At 38.4% G+C, this 19,048-nt stretch overlaps 2 protein-coding genes across 6 annotated transcripts; one reads left to right on the plus strand and one right to left on the minus strand.

The window, feature by feature from the left end:
• The first annotated feature begins 237 nt into the window (after window positions 1-237).
• Window positions 238-2,462, plus strand: LOC137718729 (plasma membrane ATPase 4). 5 transcript variants are annotated; one of them, XM_088698554.1, is made up of 5 exons: window positions 253-571; window positions 876-979; window positions 1,403-1,585; window positions 1,688-1,850; window positions 2,029-2,462. In XM_088698554.1, the coding sequence occupies exons 2-5, from the start codon at window positions 953-955 to the stop codon at window positions 2,124-2,126; spliced, it is 471 nt and encodes a 156-aa protein (XP_088554680.1). In that variant the 5' UTR covers window positions 253-571; window positions 876-952; the 3' UTR covers window positions 2,127-2,462. The 5 variants fall into 5 exon arrangements, 4 of the variants coding, with proteins under 4 accessions (XP_088554681.1, XP_088554680.1, XP_068314369.1 ...); XR_015965250.1 differs by having other exon boundaries at window positions 238-571; window positions 876-1,244; window positions 1,688-2,462; XM_088698555.1 differs by lacking the exon at window positions 876-979 and having other exon boundaries at window positions 252-571; window positions 1,692-1,850.
• Window positions 2,463-4,027: 1,565 nt separating this feature from the next.
• Window positions 4,028-9,222, minus strand: LOC137717661 (putative disease resistance RPP13-like protein 1). Its single transcript, XM_068457088.2, has one exon. It carries the CDS (start codon window positions 8,882-8,884, stop codon window positions 4,241-4,243), a length of 4,644 nt encoding a protein of 1,547 aa, XP_068313189.1. The 5' UTR covers window positions 8,885-9,222; the 3' UTR covers window positions 4,028-4,240.
• Window positions 9,223-19,048: the final 9,826 nt, after the last annotated feature.

A 19,048-nucleotide genomic window follows, 5' to 3' on the forward strand; every position in this document is an offset into this window, starting at 1 on the left:
ATCTCTTAATACCCTAAAAGAAGCAATCATGTCTAAGATTAGGTCAAAAATTGAAAAAGAAAAAAAAATTATGAAAACAGGAGTCAAGCGAAGCTAAGACGCAACTTTCATCCTACAATGTAACAAACTGAATGATTGAACTTGAATGAAATTTTAACATTAACGTCCGGATAATAAATTATTCTGTATAATAAGGATTATCACAACAGTTGAAAGATGAGACCAATGTAAGCTTGTATATATATCCGGGCCGATGCATCATATGCCAATTCCCAATTTATGTTATTAACTTTGAGACCCTCAAAAGGACATGTCGTCTAATATCAGTCACGACTCAAAGTTAAAACGACAACCAGTGAGTCAGTTTCCCTCTGTCAGCAGTACGTAGCCTAGAAAGCGAGGGAACAAATGGCACTCTGTCGTTTAGGTAGCTACTGCAGCTGCATAAGGACGTGCCAAAAGCCGCCCGGTTCAACGCGGAAGGGTTGGACTTCGCCGTTAATGTCTGCACTATTCGATGGGCGGAGCTACAGTTGGGCACACCAGATGGGTGCTCGATGCAATCCCGCAAGTAACCATCTCTCTCTCTCTCTCTCTCTCTCTCTCTCCCCGCGTTCTCTGAGACTGGGTGCTCGATGCTCACCAGATGTTTGATGATTTGTCTAAACCAGATTTTTACACATCCTTTGCGACAAATTATACTGCTTGTTCTTGTTTTTCGTAAATTGAAAGCGTAAAACTTTGAATTTCTTGGGTTTTTTCGATTTTATGATTCTTTCTAGTTTTTGGTAATATGGTTTTATTTGAGCAGTAATTGGATTTAAGCTTTGTGTTTAGAGTGAAATTGGGATCTGCTAATGGTTAAAGTTTGACAGGGATCATGCGATGCAGAATGGAAAGTCTTCACTTTTGTTCTTGACAGTGCCAGACATTAATCGAATTTGTAGTCGACATGATACATACAATGATAATGAGCAAGGTTATACATATACATTCGAATAGACAAATTGACGAATTCAAATTTGCCCTTGTTTTAGCCTAGTAATCATGTACCCGGTAACTACTCTATCGCAAAACAACAAGGGCTATAGCAGCTCCCCCTTTGTTGTTGCATTAGGAAGAGTTTGTGGCAAATTCAACACTGCACAACAAACGCATGTGCTGCTGGATAGACACACATACACTGCACAACAAAAGCATGTGTTGAAGTTTTATAATTTGTAGTAATTTCCAATAACGTTAAGGTGATTAATCTAGAAATTTGTACATTTTCAAAGTAAGAATGTTACTCTGTTAGCGAGCTTAAAAACCTGTTTGATGTTTTAATTGGTTGCTCTGGTACGCGTATGACGAAATAATATTCCCTTTTTTTCTTATAATAACTCTTTCCGCAAAATGGCAGGTTGCAACTCTCATAGCAGTCTATGCAAACTGGTGTTTTGCACGGATAAAAGGAGCTGGCTGGGGGTGGGCTGGTGTCATCTGGCTTCACAGTATAGTGACATATGTCCCTCTTGACTTTCTTAAATTCGCAATCCGATACATTCAAAGCGGAAAAGCGTGGAATAATCTTTTGGAGAATAAGGTATGTTGCATTCCGCGCTACTCAACAATATAAGTTAGATTCATGTTTCTTGCCACAATTTACCTTACTGTGTCTTCCCACCATATTGCCTTCACTACAAAGAAAGATTATGGGAAAGAGGAGAGAGAAGCACAGTGGGCTGCAGCACAGAGGACCCTTCACGGTCTTCAGCCACCTGAAACGAACAACCTTTTCAATGAGAAGAACAGTTACAGGGAGCTTTCCGAGATTGCAGAACAAGCGAAGCGGAGGGCTGAGGTTGCAAGGTAAGGACCATTTGCACTCATACATAGATATAGAATCATGCTTGTCTCCGTAATGATGTCTGCCGGTTCTGTTTCTTGTTTCCTGGAAAATGCTTCATCTTGCATTGTTTTCCTTTGCTGGTTGGACTTGTTCCACGTGAGAATTGAGTTCTAAAAGAGCTTTTCGTTTTTGTTGCGGGCTTCGGGAGTTGCATATGCTGAAGGGTCATGTTGAGTCAGTTGTGAAGCTGAAAGGACTTGAAATCGATACAATTCAACAACATTATACAGTTTGATGAGCTTTTCAGAAAGGGAAACACAGAGAGACTTAAGTTTGTACCTTGAAGTGAAGAGCGAGTAGCAAAAATTAATGACGATGATGATGAAGCGCTTGGCAATAACATTGTGTCTTTAGATTAGGTTGCAACTAGTTTACTTTTGATGTTAAATTTGGGCAGAGGATTATCCTCTTTTGTAGCCAAATAACATGAAGTTTACAGTTTGGTTGTTTTTACTCACATGTCGGCTTTTCAATGTGAAAGCTGCTGCGTATGCTTTTGCATTATTTCCTGTACAGAGTAGGATACTACAAAACAAGTAACAAGGAAGGATCCAATATGAAATTTGCAAAACTCGTGTTGGAATTTTTACGGTAGGTTCTCAAGAAAGACGAGTTTGATACTAAATTATTGTAGCTGTATTATTGTATACGCAATAATCTAATGCACAGCAATACAATCATGTTTAATCTCATCGGCTTCCCAGTCTTAACCTCAACTTTTCCAAGCTTAGTCGTTTCCGTGACGCTCTAGACACGAAAATATGTGCTAAAAATATTTACCTTGAGTTCTGGGCGTGAGGTATATATTAATTTGTTTGAATATAGGGCAGCCTACATGGTTCAGTTCTTATTATTGTTCAATCTTAAGCCAAAAAGCAACCTTTCTCATATTTCCTACCCTAGAAAGGATTTTAAAAAAATTGTAACAACTTCAAACGAGGAGTGGAGATGACAAACTAAATAGAGGCAATAGTTTAATATGCGTAGAAATATGATTCTTTGTATTAATTTATATAAATCACTATAATATAGAGTACTTTTCGATCGCTATGCATTTCACCGCTCCATCGAAAATTTCCTCTACCCCTACCATACTCCATTTTGGTAGTTTTCACAATATCAATTCCTATTTAGATAGGAATCCTACACAAGTTACAATTAGAAATTACATTTCTATAATATATGCAATAATCGCGGAGATGATTCCAGAGTAATTGACTCTAATTAAACAATATGTACAACAAAGTAGTTTGTCTCTTATTCGGATTTTAATGTTTGATTTTTTGTGCAGATATCAATTTTGTCACGTGTTCTATCTTTCCTGTTGATCAACACCAATTTCTCACTTAGGTTTTACATTTCAGTCACCGAACACTCTAAGAGTTCAATCATAAAGCTTAAGCTTGTAGAATCTCTTAATACCCAAAAAAAAGCAATCATGTCTAAAATTAGGTCAAAAATTGATCCGGGTCCACGCATCATAAGCTAATCCCCCAATTTAACTTTGAGACCCTTAAAACGACATGTCGTCTAATATCAGTCACGACTCACTGTTGAAACGACAACCAGTGAGTCAGTTTCCTTCAGTCAGAAGTACATTATACATAGCCTAGAAAGCGAGGGAAAAAATGGCAGCGGCGTCGTTTAGGTGGCTACAGCAGCTGCACAAGGACGTGCCAAAAGCCTCCCGGTCGGTGCTCGATGCACACCAGATGTTTGATGATTTGTGTAAACCATATTTTTACACATCCTTTGCCACAAATTATACTGCTTGTTCTTGTTTTTCGCAAATTGAAAGCGTAAAACTTCGAATTTCTTGGGTTTTTTCGATTTTATGATTCTTTCTAGTTTTTGGTAATGTGGTTTTATTTTAGCAATAGTTGGATTTAAGCTTTGCGTTTTGAATGAAATTGGGATCTGCTAATGATAAAAGTCGACGGATCTTCTTAATTCAAAGATCCCCTATATGGATAATACACATTCCAGCTGACCGACTAATCAAACAGTGACGGATTTAATGGCATTAGGAGGAGCTGAACTTGATGGGCCTATCAAATATGAAATGAAATTGGCTGGATCGAGACAGCATGATACATACAATGACAATGAGCAAGGTTATATATTCGAATAGACAAATTGACAAAATCAAATTTGCTCTTGTTTTAGCCTAGTAATCATGTACATAGTACTACTCCATCGCAAAACAACAAGGGCTATACCAGCTCCCCCTTTGTTGTTGCATTAGGAATAGTTTGTGGCAAATTCAACACTGCACAACAAGAGCATGTGCTGCTGGATATACACTTACACCTGAGAGAGAGAGAGAGAGAGAGCCAATTTCAAGAACATCTAAATTATAGACACGTAGGGGATGTGAGCAATCTTGGGCCAATCTTCCCGGGTCCCTCTCCGGAATCGTTCTTCTAGCAGCGGACAACTCCAGATTTGCAGATGAGAAAGAGACGAGGGAAGCCATTCTCCTGGCAAGCACCTGATATTAGGGCAATCCCAAACAGTCAAGCTTTTCAGAGATTTTGGCGCTTCTTCTGGAAGGCCCTGGAGCTCAGGGCATCCGCGTATTAAGAGCTCTTCAAGAGAGGTGAGTTGTCTCAACACCTTGCCTTGGATGGTTGTAAGATTCGGATGTTTGCTGATGGCGAGATGAGTGAGAGCGGTGGGCAGGAGCCCCTCATCCGGAAACGAACATCCCATTTCTTCTCCACCTTCTTCAGTGAAGTTGATTTTCAACTTTCTAAGAGAGTTGAGTCTTGTTAAACCCCACAGTGAGCGGTTTGCGGCGAGTTTTCTACAACACTCAAAAGAAAGGCCTTGTAAATTTGAGGGCAACCCTCCTTGAGGAATTGGTTCCACTTCTGGACAGCTGAACACTTCCAATTTCTGAAGAGACGGTAGAAGGGTATGCATTTGTTCTGGCAACGACCTCAATTTCTTGCATTCAGAGATACACAGCTCCTTCAATTTGGGTGCATCCATCCCTCCATCTGGAAAACATACAAAATTTGGGCAGTTTCCTATTTCCAAGTGAACGAGGGAGAGGAATTTAGGGCATTCAGATTCCACAAGTGCAAGTGAACCGCTGAAGGATTCCAGGTGCCTCAATTTTACCCTTTCAAGCCTTGGTAGCTTCTCCAACGGTACTATCTCAGTTAGCTTGGGACATATGCTCAGTTCAAGCTCACAAAGATTAGGAAACAGTATTGTGGTGTTGCCTCTGCTTCCATCGTAATATGATTCCACTTCTGGACAGTCAAACACTTCCAATATCCGAAGAGACGGTAGAAGGGTATGCATTTGTTCTGGCAACGATCTCAATTTCTCGCATTGAGAGATACGCAGCTCCTCCAATTTGGGTGCATCCATCCCTCCATCTGGAAAACATACAAAATTTGGGCAGTTGTGTATTTCCAAGTGAACGAGGGAGAGGAATTTAGGGCATTCAGATTCCACATGTGCAAGTGAACCGCTGAAGGATTCCAGGTGCATCAATTTTACCCTTTCAAGCCTTGGCAGCTTCTCCAACGGTACTATCTCAGTTAGCTTGGGACATCTGCTCAGTTCAAGCTCACAAAGATTAGGAAACAGTATTGTGGTGTTGCCTCTGCTTCCATCGTAATATGATTCCACTTCTGGACAGTCAAACACTTTCAATATCCGAAGAGACGGTAGAAGGGTATGCATTTGTTCTGGCAACGACCTCAATTTCTTGCATTGAGAGATACGCAGCTCCTCCAATTTGGGTGCATCCATCCCTCCATCTGGAAAACATACAAAATTTGGGCAGTTTTCTATTTCCAAGTGAACGAGGGAGAGGAATTTAGGGCATTCAGATTCCACATGTGCAAGTGAACCGCTGAAGGATTCCAGGTGCCTCAATTTTACCCTTTCAAGCCTTGGCAGCTTCTCCAACGGTACCATCTCAGTTAGCTTGGGACATCTGCTCAGTTCAAGCTCACAAAGATTAGGAAACAGTATTGTGGTTTTGCCTCTGCTTCCATCGTAATATGATTCCACTTCTGGACAGTCAAACACTTTCAATATCCGAAGAGACGGTAGAAGGGTATGCATTTGTTCTGGCAACGACCTCAATTTCTTGCATTGAGAGATACGCAGCTCCTCCAATTTGGGTGCATCCATCCCTCCATCTGGAAAACATACAAAATTTGGGCAGTTTTCTATTTCCAAGTGAACGAGGGAGAGGAATTTAGGGCATTCAGATTCCACATGTGCAAGTGAACCGCTGAAGGATTCCAGGTCCCACAATTCTACCCTTTCAAGCCTTGGCAGCTTCTCCAACGGTAATATCTCAGTCAGATTGGGACATCTGCTCAGTTCAAGCTTACGAAGATTAGGAAACAGTATTGTGGTATTGCCTCTGCTTCCATCATAATATAACCACTTTTGGCAGTTCCACATCTCTCGCAAGCACAATTTTTCTAGAGATCTAAACGGAGCAAGTGAATCATTACCGTAAAAATTGCTATCTATCTCCACCACGTTATTTATCCCTTCTATACAAAGATCCTTGAGGAAGCGTAGTCGCCCAAGTGGTGGCAATAAGCGGCAATGTTTGCAATCTTTAAGTACAATATGAGATAGTTTTGAGAAAGATGGATCTGCTAACCAACCTGGAAATTCTAAACCCCCATAAGATCTAATCTCAATTTGTTTGAGGTTTGTATGAGGTTGGAGCTTCTTGAGCACTTCTCTGTCATTTTCGGGATCATGATTACTAGCATCATCATCACCTTTTCGCCATGTCAAAACAAGTTCGTCCAGATACTCCTTGTTGCTCATGATATCTGCTTCCAAAGCATTCCCCTCATGGTCAATGTTACCAACTCCTGAGATTCTAAGATCTTGGCGCAAATGCTGAAGCTCTTTTAACTCTCCAATCCTTTGACCTGTTTGTTTGTCCACCACAAAATCGCTTAATGTCTGGAGATTTTTCAAGTTACACATCCCTACAGGCATCTGTTTGATCTTTGTTCCTCTGATATTGAGATGGCGCAAGTTGATTAGTCTCCCCAATTCGGAAGGTAGTTGAATCAGCCGACGACAAAATTCCAATAACAAGGTCTGTAAATTGTACAAGTTGCACACCTTATCAGGTAATTCTGTTATGGAAGTCCAAGACACGTCCAAATGCCTTAATTGTTTTAAGTCGCCAATTGAACTAGGTAACTCAACAATATCCCGATCTTCTAATTTGAGCACTCTTAAATATGGTAGAACTAGCAATAGATCAATCGGTTTGTTTCCCAATCTGATAAAATGTACCGAATGTAGTCGTAGAAAGCCGTGCAAATGCTTAGCCTCATATAGCGCCCCAAGATTCTGAGTTCTTTGATTGCAGAAGTTCATGGAAGAAACATGACGAACTCTGCATATATTTCTGTCGACTGTCAGATGGTCGTCCTCCAATCTCAAACAAAACTCTCCAGATACAAACTTTGCTAAATCATTGATAAGGTCATGCATGGTGAAATATGACTCCCCATACTCTTTTGAATGTTGAAAGAAAGACCTTGATACTAGAATATTAGAGTAATCACTTCCAACATCTTCCAATGCCTCATTCCCGTGGGGTTGTAAGAAGTCTTCAGCCATCCACCATGATATTAACTTTGAAGATCGAAATCTGTAACCTTTAGGAAATATTGCACAATAAGCAAAACAACGTTTGAGATGCGGAGGTAGATATTGGTAACTTAACCATAGAGCCGGCAAAACCTTATCATTTGGCAACTCCCATAAGTCGCTCTTCAATATCTTTTCCCATTCCTTTGGATTCAAAACAGCGTGTAACAGGCCCCCTAATGATTTTATAGCTAAAGGAAGGCCTTGACACTTCTTAACAATTTTCCTTCCAATGACTTCAAGATGCGGATGGGCAGGAATAACACTGTCTTCCGTGAAGGCATGCTTTGCAAATAACGACCAGGAATCGTCCTCGGATATTTCCTGTAGATAATGTGGTGAAAGAGTCCCCGTGATTGATGCAACTCCTCCGAGGCGTGTTGTGACAATGATCTTACTTCCGTGAACTCCGTAACTATTGAAGTGAGTCATCAAGTTTTCCCAAAGAAGATAATCCTCACTCCAGACATCATCAAGAACGAAGAGGAACTTTTTTCCTGTCAAAATCTCCTCCAATTCTTCAGAAAGCAGATCCAGATCTGTGATCGTGCAAGGTTTTTTCGTGATCTTCCCATATATTGTTTGCACTATTTGAAGAATATCAAGTTCTTCTCCGACACAAACCCATGCTTGGACATCAAAGTCATCCTTGACATCTTTGTACACAAGTTGAGCAAGGGTGGACTTCCCGATCCCTCCCATGCCCTCGATGGGAAGCACTCCTATCTTGGGGCCAGCAGTATCATCCGGACGCAATGACTTAAGAATCGTTTCTCTGTCCTTTTCCCTTCCGAAGACGCCAGAGTCATCGACCCGAGAAGTAGTTTGACGAGTTGTATCTTGTGGTCTATGTTGAACTCCTTCTTTCAGACCAAGAACGTCTTTTTCTTTGAGAATGAGGTCTAGCACCCGCAGAATGTTTGATATCTTCGGTTCAAGAGAGTCGTGAAATTCATCGGACGGAGAAGAAGACTTGAATACTGATCTCGTGATCCAGCTTGTGCTGCTGCTAGCTGCAGGAGAATGCTCATCGTCACCTTCCAGCTGGCGTCGAAGAGCTTCAGTGTTGATCTCGTCCAGCAACTCTCCTACACAATAGATAGCATCTTTGAGGTCGTCGAGCCACGTCCTCACGGTCGGTCTTGTCATCTGCTTCTCCTCGGCATCGTCAACCAGCTTGTTAGCAGCGAGCAACTTGATCTTTAACTCCCTCATGAGCAGCTCGTTGTCGTTTTTCTTCCCAGAGATGAAATCGAGGAAGCGACGGGAAGCCATCCGGTCGAACAAAACATTGAGGATAGAAGAGAGAAAAGCTCCGCCCACCAACTCAGCCATGGTCACAACTGAGTCGCCGTCGGATAGGAATCTGAAAGATGAAGAAAGAGTTTGGGTTGTGGGGATGAGCTAGTTTTGCTTGAATGACGCTTAGCTACTAGTTCAGAGCTTTCAGATCGTTCAGACATCCGTCAACTTTTTCCACATGGGATTTTTCAATCAGTTTTGTTTTGATCCTAAAATATTAAAGTGGAAAAATGCAACGCGGTTTATGGGGTCGGCCATTTGGGAAAATGCAACGCGGTTTATCCGTCAATTTTTTTTGGGACGACACTTTTACCTGCTGGGATTGGGGCAATACTATACAACTACCATTCTTGATTGAAAAATGACTTTGCCACTTCAATAATTGACCATCCAGATTTTAACTAATATTTCTTTTTATTTTTCTTTTTAATTAAAGAGTGTGATTAGTTTTTCTGAGTGAGGGAAAATGCGATCCATCCGGTCAAACAAAACAAAGAGGAAAGATGAGAGAAAAGCTCTGCCCGCCAACTCACCCATGGTCACAACTGTGTCGTCGTCGGATCGGAATCTGAAAGATGAAGAGTTTGGTGTGTAGGGATGAGTTTTACTCTGCTTTTACTACTAAAAGATGAGCTCATAGTGTTTTTTCGTTTGTCATTTTCTCAGGGGCATTGCTTTCCAGCTAAAAAGTATAATTTAATTTTTCCTTTGAGCTAAAGAAAAGTATTTTTCCATTATAGATAAAAATCATGGCAAAGTCGTTCCAAATTTTCAAAAAGACGACGCGTTTTATGGGCTCCACCACTCTTTAGTGTTTCCCATCTACTTTTTGTTCTTTTTTGTTTTGGAGAGTTCAGAGCTTTCAGATTGTTCAGATATCCGTCAACTTTTTCCACATGGGGTTTTTCAATGAGTTTTGTTTTGATGCTAAAATATTAAAGTGGGAAAATGCAACACGGGTTATGGTGTTGGCCAGTTGGAGATTTTTAACTTTTACCTAAACTTTTTTTTACCACTTCAATACTATACAACTACTATTCTTGATTGAAAATTGACCTTGCCACTTCAATAATTGACCATTCAGATTTTTAACTAATATTTCTTTTTATTTTTAATTTTTAATTAAGAAGTGTGATTAGTTTTTCTGAGTAAGGAAAATGCGATCCATCCGGTCAAACAAAACAAAGAGGAAGAAGAGAGAAAAGCTCAGCCCGCCAACTCAGCCACGGTCACAACTATGTCATCGTCGGATCGGAATCTGAAAGATGAAGAGTTTGGTGTGTAGGGATGAGTTTTACTCTGCTTTTGGTGTGTAGGGATGAGTTTTACTCTGCTTTTGCTACTAAAAGATGAGTTCATAGTGTTTTTTCATTTGTCATTTTCTTAGGGGCATTGCCTTACAGCTAAAAAGTTTAATTTAATTTTGCATTAGCAAAAGAAAAGTATTTTTCCATTGTGGACAAAAATCATGGCAAAGTCGTCCCAAATTTTCAAAAAGATGGCGCGTTTTATGGGCTCCGCCACTTTCAATTGTTTCCCACCCACTTTTTCTTCTATTTTTTTGGGTCGGTTGCATAATTTTCCTTCTTTAACTGATTCTCGATAACTAATAATTAGTTTTTTTGCACGCGTTCTCTCATATACAAGTGCATTCTCGATGACTAATAATTAAATTTTCTTCAAATGCATTCTCGATGACTAATAATTTTTCTTCACTAGCATTACTCTTGTTTCCCACTCGCTTGTCCTTCTTTAACTGCATTCTTGGTATTCTTTCGTCAACTTCATTCGCGATAACCAATAACTAATATTTTAGCTCGCTCTTTCTCATCTGCAAGTCCATTTTCAATAACAAATAACTAGCTTCCTCACCCACACGCTCTTCCATCTACAAGGGACTTTTTTCAATCACATGCTCCTTTTAACGTTCAATTTTGTAAGCTAATTTCAGTAGTGGAACAATAATTGAGTTTATCATTTAACTTATTCAAAAGACAAAAAAAGTAATTCAAACAAAAGAAAAGTGCATTTCCCTTGTGGACAAAATCATGGTGCATCCCAAATTTTCAAAAGACAAAAAAAGTAATTCAAACGATACGTTTTATGGGCTCCGCCACTTCCCAATATTTCCCACCAACTTTCCCTTCCTCAAGTACATTCTCAATAACTAATAACTAGTTTTTCTGCACAGACTCTCTCATCTGCAAATGCACTCTCAATAACTAACAACTAGTTTATCTGCACGCACTTTTTCATCTGCAAGTGGCCTTTTTCAATCACATGCTTTTAACGTTGAATTTTGTAAGCTAATTTCAGCAGTGGAGCGATAATAGAGTTTATTATTAAGTTTGTATATGAGAGAGCATGTGCGGAAAAAAAAACCCAAAAAAACAAACAAGTTATTAGTTATCTAAAATGCAGTTGAAGAAAATAGTTATTAGTCGTAAAAAATACACTTGTATATGAGATAGCGTGCAAAAAGACTAGTTATGAGTTATCGAGATTGCAGTTAAAGAAGGAACCGTGGGTGGGAAACACTAGAGCGGCGGAGCTCATAAAACGCATCGTCTAAATTATTTTGTTCATCTTTTGAAAATTAGGAATGTCTTTACAATGATTTTGTCCACAGACATGGATCCTCTCCGGATCCAATTGTCCTAATCCAAGGGATCCATCAATCCAGGCCATTGAAATTTGATCTACCGGCTACAAATAAGGACCCACTTTAAAAGTTATAATATCTTTAATCGATAAATCAAATTTCAACGGTCCGGATTCATGAATCCCAGAATTAGGACAATTGGATCATGAGAGGATCCATGTCCTTTGTCCACAAGGGAAAAGCACTTTTCTTTTGCTCAAATACAAAATTAAATTAAACTTTTTAACTGTAAAGCAATGCCCCTCAGAAAATGACAAATAAAAAAACACTACAAACTAGTCTTAGTAGCAAAAGCAAAGTAAAACTCATCCCTACACATTGCCACTGGAAAGTCGGAATATATTAAATTTCGGCAATTTGTATATTTGAGGTTCACCTACTCATCGCCACTAGAAATTTGTATTTAGTTGTCTTGATCCATCTGAATTGTACCATCATTTTAATCAAGATCATTTAGACTTTGATAGCTTCTTACATTCTAATTCATCTCCGTTCTCCTCATAATATCCTTGCCTTCTCACCATCGGTCCATCTGATTCTCATGAACTACTGAAAAATGCCTGTCCTTAAGCCCCGGGCAAAATTTAAATGATACACCATTTTAGAATTGATAGGAGTTCTAAAAAAAAGGAAATTGTAGCAATGATTTCTCAACTTTAACTCAATTGGAGCAATGGTCTCTCAACTAAAAATTCATGACCATTGGTCCCTTAACTCATCAAAATGTGTAGCTATGGTCATTTTCGTCAACTCCGTTAAAACTTCCGTCAAAATTAGTCATGTGCCACGCGCGTGAGGCTGAATCAAGAGGCAAATATAGAAAACTAAATGAAAAATTGTAGCAATGGTCCCTCAACTTTAGCTTAGTTGTAGCAATAATCCTTCCAACATAAGTCATTTTGACGGAAATTTGATGGAGTTGATGAAAAGGACCATAACTGCACATTTGGATGAGTTAAGGGATCAATGGTCATGGATTTTGAGTTTGTAGCAATGATCCTTCCAACATGAGTCATTTTGACGGAAATTTGATGGAGTTGATGAAAAGGACCATAGCTGCACATTTGGATGAGTTAAGGGATCAATGGTCATGGATTTTGAGTTGAGAGACCATTGCTCCAATTAGATTAAAGTTAAGAGGCCATTGTTACAATTTTCTCAAAAAAAAATTTCAAGTGAAGCAATGTCCTCTTCATTTCTTTTTTTCTTTCTTTTTCGATTTGCAGATATTTCTAAAAAAAAGCTCATTTAATTTCTATACTAGACCCAAAAGCAATCCTAGTAAAGCGGACAAAAAACTTCCACAAAGAAATAATTTAACTAATTAATAGGGATTTGGAAGAAAAAAAAAAAAGAATCCTAAAAATTTGAAACTTTTCTTCAGCTTGAAACTTCCATAATGCGATCATTAGGTTGGATCCGGCTAGAATGTCTATAAACTCGATCACTTATAATAACTTCCACATTGCTGATCAAATACTCATTTCTCTGCACGCGCTCGCTCTCTCAAGTGCAAGGGACTTTTTCAATCACACGCTTCTTTTAACGTTGAATTTTGTAAGCTAATTTCAATAGTGGAGCACTAATGGAGTTTATTAATTTAATTTTATATTTGATCAAAAGAAATGCTTATTTTTAACTACGCTTTATGAAATTTAATTTTAATTTTACTTTATCCTCTTCAACTCAAAATCACCATTTTATTCTCAAAATTCTTTCCACTTGACTTGTGGACTCCCTCTTCTCCTTGAAACTCAAAAGTCATCCTTTAAACATATGTGGAACTCACCATTCAATAAGACTATGTTGCATGTGCTAATGAAATAACATGTCAGTATCCAACAATCCAAAAATATTAAAATTGAATTTTATAGAGTAAAATGACGAAATTAACAGAAAATATTAAAATTCACCACTACATGTTAACATCCCACATAACAGAATTAACATAATTAAGGCAATGTGGAATGAATTTTGAGTTTTATAGAGTAAAATGACAACTTTTGACTTTTAGGGAGCAAAATAGGATCCAAAATCAGGTTTCATGAGACAAAGTCGAGCGAATTTTGAGTTTCGGGAAATAAAATAACGATTTTTGAGTTCCAAGGGACAAAGTGAGAATAAAATCGAGTTTCAGGTAGCGCGTTGTTAAAAATAAGCCCAAGAGAAAAGTGTTTTTCCCTTGTGGACAAAATTATGACCAAGACGTCTCAAATTTTCAAATGACAAAAAAAGAGTAATTCAGACAAAGCGTTTTATGGACTCTGCCACACTCCAATGTTTCTCACCTATTTTTCCTTCTTTAACTGCGTTCTCGATAACTAATAACTAGTTTTTTTTGCACATGCTCTCTTATGTACAAGTGCATTTTCGATGAGTAATAATTAATTTTTCCTTAACTGCATTCTTGAAAACTAATAACTAGTTTTTTTTTTTTTTTTTTTTTTTTTCGCACACGCTCTCTCTTATACAAATGCGTTCTACCTGACTAATAACTAATTTCTCCTCACGCGCTCGCTCTCTCATGTGTAAGGCTTTTTCAATCACTCCTTTTCAAGTTCAATTTCGTAAGCCAGTTTCAGTAGTGGAGCAATTGTAGTGTTTCTTAATTGAATTCGTATTTGAGCAAAAGAAAAAACGATTTTAGAGAATGGTTTTGTGTTTCAAAAGTACTTGAAGTGTTTTCTGCAAGAAGCACCAGTTATATGCTTCTTCCAGGAAGCACTTTAAGTGTATTTTCCAGGATTCACTTGCATTTCTACTAAAGATAGGTTCTAAAAACATTTTCAACAAAAGGGCTTTTTAATCATTTTAAAAGCACATCTAAACGAGCTTAAAATCATGGCAAAAACGTGCCAAATTTTCAAAAGACGAAAAAAGTAATCCACAAGACGCATTTTATGGGCTTCGCCACTCGTTAGTGTTTCCCACCCACTTTTCCTTCCTTAACTGCATTCTCAATAACAAATAACTAGTTTTTTCGCAAGCGCTCTCTTATATACAAGTGTTTCCCACACTTCTGCAGATTCAAAGTTTTCGTGCAGCCCCATGTTCGCAACATGATCTTTAAACACTGCCACAGCTAGTGGCTTTGTTAATGGGTCAGCTATCATCAACTTTGTGTCTTTGTGCTCAACACAAATCTCTCCTTTCTTCACATGGTCTTTCACTGATAGATACTTGACGTCCATTAAACAAGTGGCTTCTGATTTCTTGTTGTTCTTCGAAGAGAACACAGCTGCTTTGTTGTCACAAAATATGTTTAATGGCCTCGAAATGGTGTCAACCAATCTCATGAATGTGATGAGATTTTTTAGCCACATTCCTTTCTTTGTGGCTTCAAACAAGGCTATGAATTCAGCCTCCATTGTCGAGGTTGTTGATGTGAAATATTCTAACACTCAAATTAAACCCCATAATTGTAGTATGTGTAAGTAGGGATCGTTCTAAGCCTGAGATTAGAAGGGATGCTAATCTACTCAAATTTAACTCTAAAACACTAAACTAGACTCAAAAATAGAAAACTAGACTCTAACAACTCAAAACAAGCTAAATAGACTCATAACACACAAACTAAGTTAAATTGACTCAAAACAAAACCTAAGGAGTAATTTGGACGAATTTTAACTTATGTTGACTCAAAACACTAAAAGAAACAAATTAAAACAGATTCTAACTAATTTGACACAACAAAGTAAATGGGATTGGGTTTTTGACGAAATTAAGGTAAAAACAAGTAGATTGTAAACTTAAACTAAGTTAGCACGAAATTGGGGAAATATGGGTGAATGGTTAGCTAAAGGGTCCTTCTCCACACATGACACATATGCAACACAAATCGATTTCTAGTTATTATTCCTTTAAACCATGAACCTTAACGCCCCAGATTAACCGTGAACAACGCTAATTAACTCTCAGATTTTCCTTAAGTCATTGAATTGGATAGAATACGCATCGGCAACCAAATTATTCTTCAATAGTTCCCTACATGAACAACATAATAGATATACAATCAAAGATCACTAAGTTTTGTTAAAATCATAAGCATTGACAATGCATTCGTAACTATGAAAAGCATGATACTCTTGCCAGGAATTTACTTAACACGATCGTGACTAGCAACCCCCACTACTTATAAATATTAGTTCATAACGATTAGGTGAAATTCCCTTATATTTTAGCATCAAATTCATGCATGAAAACTAAGTAGGCCTCCTTAATCAACATACAAGAATAAGTTATCAATCAAGCAGTTAAGCAAATTGCATTCACGATTTATGAAACAATAATTGGATGAAATCAATTCATATCACATATATGTTCATGGCTTTGAATTCTCCTCTAGCCAAAATGAAATTAGTTCCTCATGTTCACAAAACAAAGATAATTAAATTTAAACATTGAAAACAAAGATAGAATACACCTAGAAACGCTCCAACAATCCAACGTTTTGAATGGCAAGCACGGCTCCAGGTGGCTCCTCCTTCCTTCTTTGCTGCGACACAATGGGGATTTTCTGAATTTAGGCTCTTGAGGTGTGGTCGATGGTGTGGTGTGAAATTGCGGTAGAGGGTGGTGGTTATGACTGCTGCGGCATCATGTATTTATAGGGTGAAGGGAAGACACGAAATTGGGCTAAAAAGCAGAGGAATTAGGACTCCAAATCACCAAAGAACAAGGACACTTTCAATCAGATTCCAGGGAGGACAAGGAATGGTCCTTGTGGCAGATTCTAGAACTTCTAGAAGGGTTACATGTGGCATAAACTTAGGGCATGAAAATAGGGCTTTTAGAACCTGATATTTAGGTGATTTATTGTGAAAATGAGTCCTCTTTGCAGCTGGAATTAAGGTAGGAAAAGATTAGGATATGATAAGATAAGATAAGGTTGGAGAAGGTTGGAGAAGGTTTGGATAAGATAAGGTTGTTTGGATAATGTTCCATGTTTCTTGCTCTTTCCTTATCTTCTTTGTCTTGAATTTGTTTCTCCAGATTTGTAGCATGTTCCTAGCCTCTTTTGAACTTCAAATTCGTTCATCCACCTTGCTCCATGCATGTGTTATCCATTCCAAGCCCAAAACTACTCCAAAATGCTCCAAATTGCACTTTCTTGCCAACTTTGTCATTTAAACCTACAAACACACGAAAATAGCTTAAATCACTATAATAAATAGAAACTAACTATTAAATGCAAGAAAACAAGCTAACTAAGTCGCATAAATATGCTCCTATCAGTTGCGAGCGCCTTTTGCTTAGCACTTTTCCATGACACTACAGCTCCTGCAAGAAGAAATACATATTCACTCATCGATTTTCTATCGTCAATGCAGCCAACAAAGTTAGAATATGCATATCCCACAAGCTCCAAGTTTTGCACCCTTTTGTAAACCAACATATACGATTTCGTCCTTTGCAAATACCTTAATGCCTTTTTAGCAGCGACCGAATGTTGTTCTCTTGGATTCGATTGATATCTGCCTAAAACACTTATGGCATAAGCAAGATCAGGTCTTGTGCAAACTTGAGCATACATTAAACTCCCAACTAAAGATTCATAGGGCTTGGTCGTCATGCTTTGTTTTTCCAGTTCGTTTCTTGGACTCTGTGACTTGTTGAGCCTATCTCCCTTGCCCATTGGAACCTCACCACCTGAACAACTTTGCATATTGAAACGTTGAAGCACCTTCTCAATATATGCTTTTTGTGAAAGTCCAAGCAATCCTTTTGTCCTATCCCTGATTATTTCAATTCCCAAAACAAAAGAGGCATTTCCCATGTCCTTCATTTCAAATTCTTGGACAGTAGAGCCTTAGTTTCAACCAACAAATTCAAACAATTGCTAGCTAGAAGAATGTCATCCACATATAGAATCAAAAATATGAATTTCAAGCCACATACCCTCAAGTATATACAGTCATCGATTTTGTTTTCGTTGAATCCGAGAGCTATCACTTTTTCATCGAACTTTAAGAACCATTCGATGCTTGTTTGAGTCCATAGATTGATTTGTTCAATCTACAAACCATTCTTTCTTCTCCTTCTTTCATGAAACCAAGTGGCTGCTCCATGAAAATTTCTTCATTCAAATCACCATTGAGAAACGCCGTCTTCACGTCCATTTGGTGAAGTTCGAGATTGAAGTGTGCAACCAATGCCAACATGATTCGAAGACTGTCTTTAGTTGACACTGGGGAAAAGGTTTCAGAGTAGTCAACCCCTTCCATTTGGGTGTAGCCCTTGGCCACAAGTCTGACCTTGTACCTCTCAATTTTACCACTTGAGTCTTTTTTGGTTTTAAAAATCCATTTGCACCCAATTGGTTTAACATTTTCCGATGCTTGAAAAACACTCCAAACCTTATTTGCTTCCATGGACTTCATTTCATCTACCATTGCCTCTTTCCACAATATTGCTTGCTCAGTATTTATGGTTTGTTCGAAAGTCGTTGGGTCGTCTATCACATCCTCAGCAACTTCAACTTCTTGAAAATATACTAGATAATCATCAGGGATAGCTGATTTTCTAGTTCTTGGTAGCTGCATTCTTCTCACGACCATGGCACTTGGCTCATTAGGTGGTGTTGTTCCTTGCGATGAAGACCCCACCATGTTAGTTGAAGAGCTAGTTACCTCAGTTGAAGGTCCTGCCGTTTCAATTGTCTTACTACCTCCAATAGCTCCATTAAAATAATCAGCATGTAACTCCATTAGCGGCTGAGTGTTAATCAGGGTCCCACGAACGTCAATCATGGCATCTTTGTTAATCTCTTTATCACCAAGTGACACATCATTATTCTTATGTCGTTGTAATATGTCACCTTCTACAAACCACGACCCTTCATTCTCATTATCTTGTATTTCTTCACCATTTTCAATGAATTTACCCACTCCAGTTTCAAAGATTCTATTTGTGAGGTTTGGTGAATAGATTCTGTACCCTTTAGACTTGTTAGGAAATCCCAAGAAATTGCACGATACTGATCTTGGATCCAATTTCTTCTCTCCAGGGTTGTAAATTCTAGCCTTTGCATGACATCCCCATACATGTAAGTAGTTCAGGCTCGGCTTTCGTCCAGTCCATAGTTCATAAGGTGTTTTACACACTGCTTTCGACAACACTCTATTCAAGACATGGTTTGCCATTTTCAGTGCTTCACCCCACATAAATTGAGGAAGGTTTGAGTGACTCATCATGCTTCTAACCATCTCCATAAGGGTCCTGTTTCTTCTTTCAGCCACACCATTTTGTTGTGGTGTGCCTGGATTTGTATATTGAGCCTGTATACCACATTGTTCCAAGCACAACGCCATAGGTCCCTTAGCTTGACCAGTGTCAATATACCTACCATAATATTCTCCTCCCCTATCTGACCTTAACACTTTAATGGACAAATCCAATTGATTCTCAACTTCAGTTTTAAAAATCTTAAAACAATTTAGCACTGAAGATTTTTCCGAGATTAAATAGAGATAAGTGAACCGTGAAAAATCATCTATAAAGGTTACAAAATAAACATTTCCACAAAAGAGTCCTTG

The sequence above is a fragment of the Pyrus communis genome, chromosome 8 (genome assembly GCF_041283825.1).
Source record: "Pyrus communis isolate YQ-2024b chromosome 8, ASM4128382v1, whole genome shotgun sequence".
Classification (NCBI taxonomy): Eukaryota; Viridiplantae; Streptophyta; class Magnoliopsida; order Rosales; family Rosaceae; genus Pyrus; species Pyrus communis.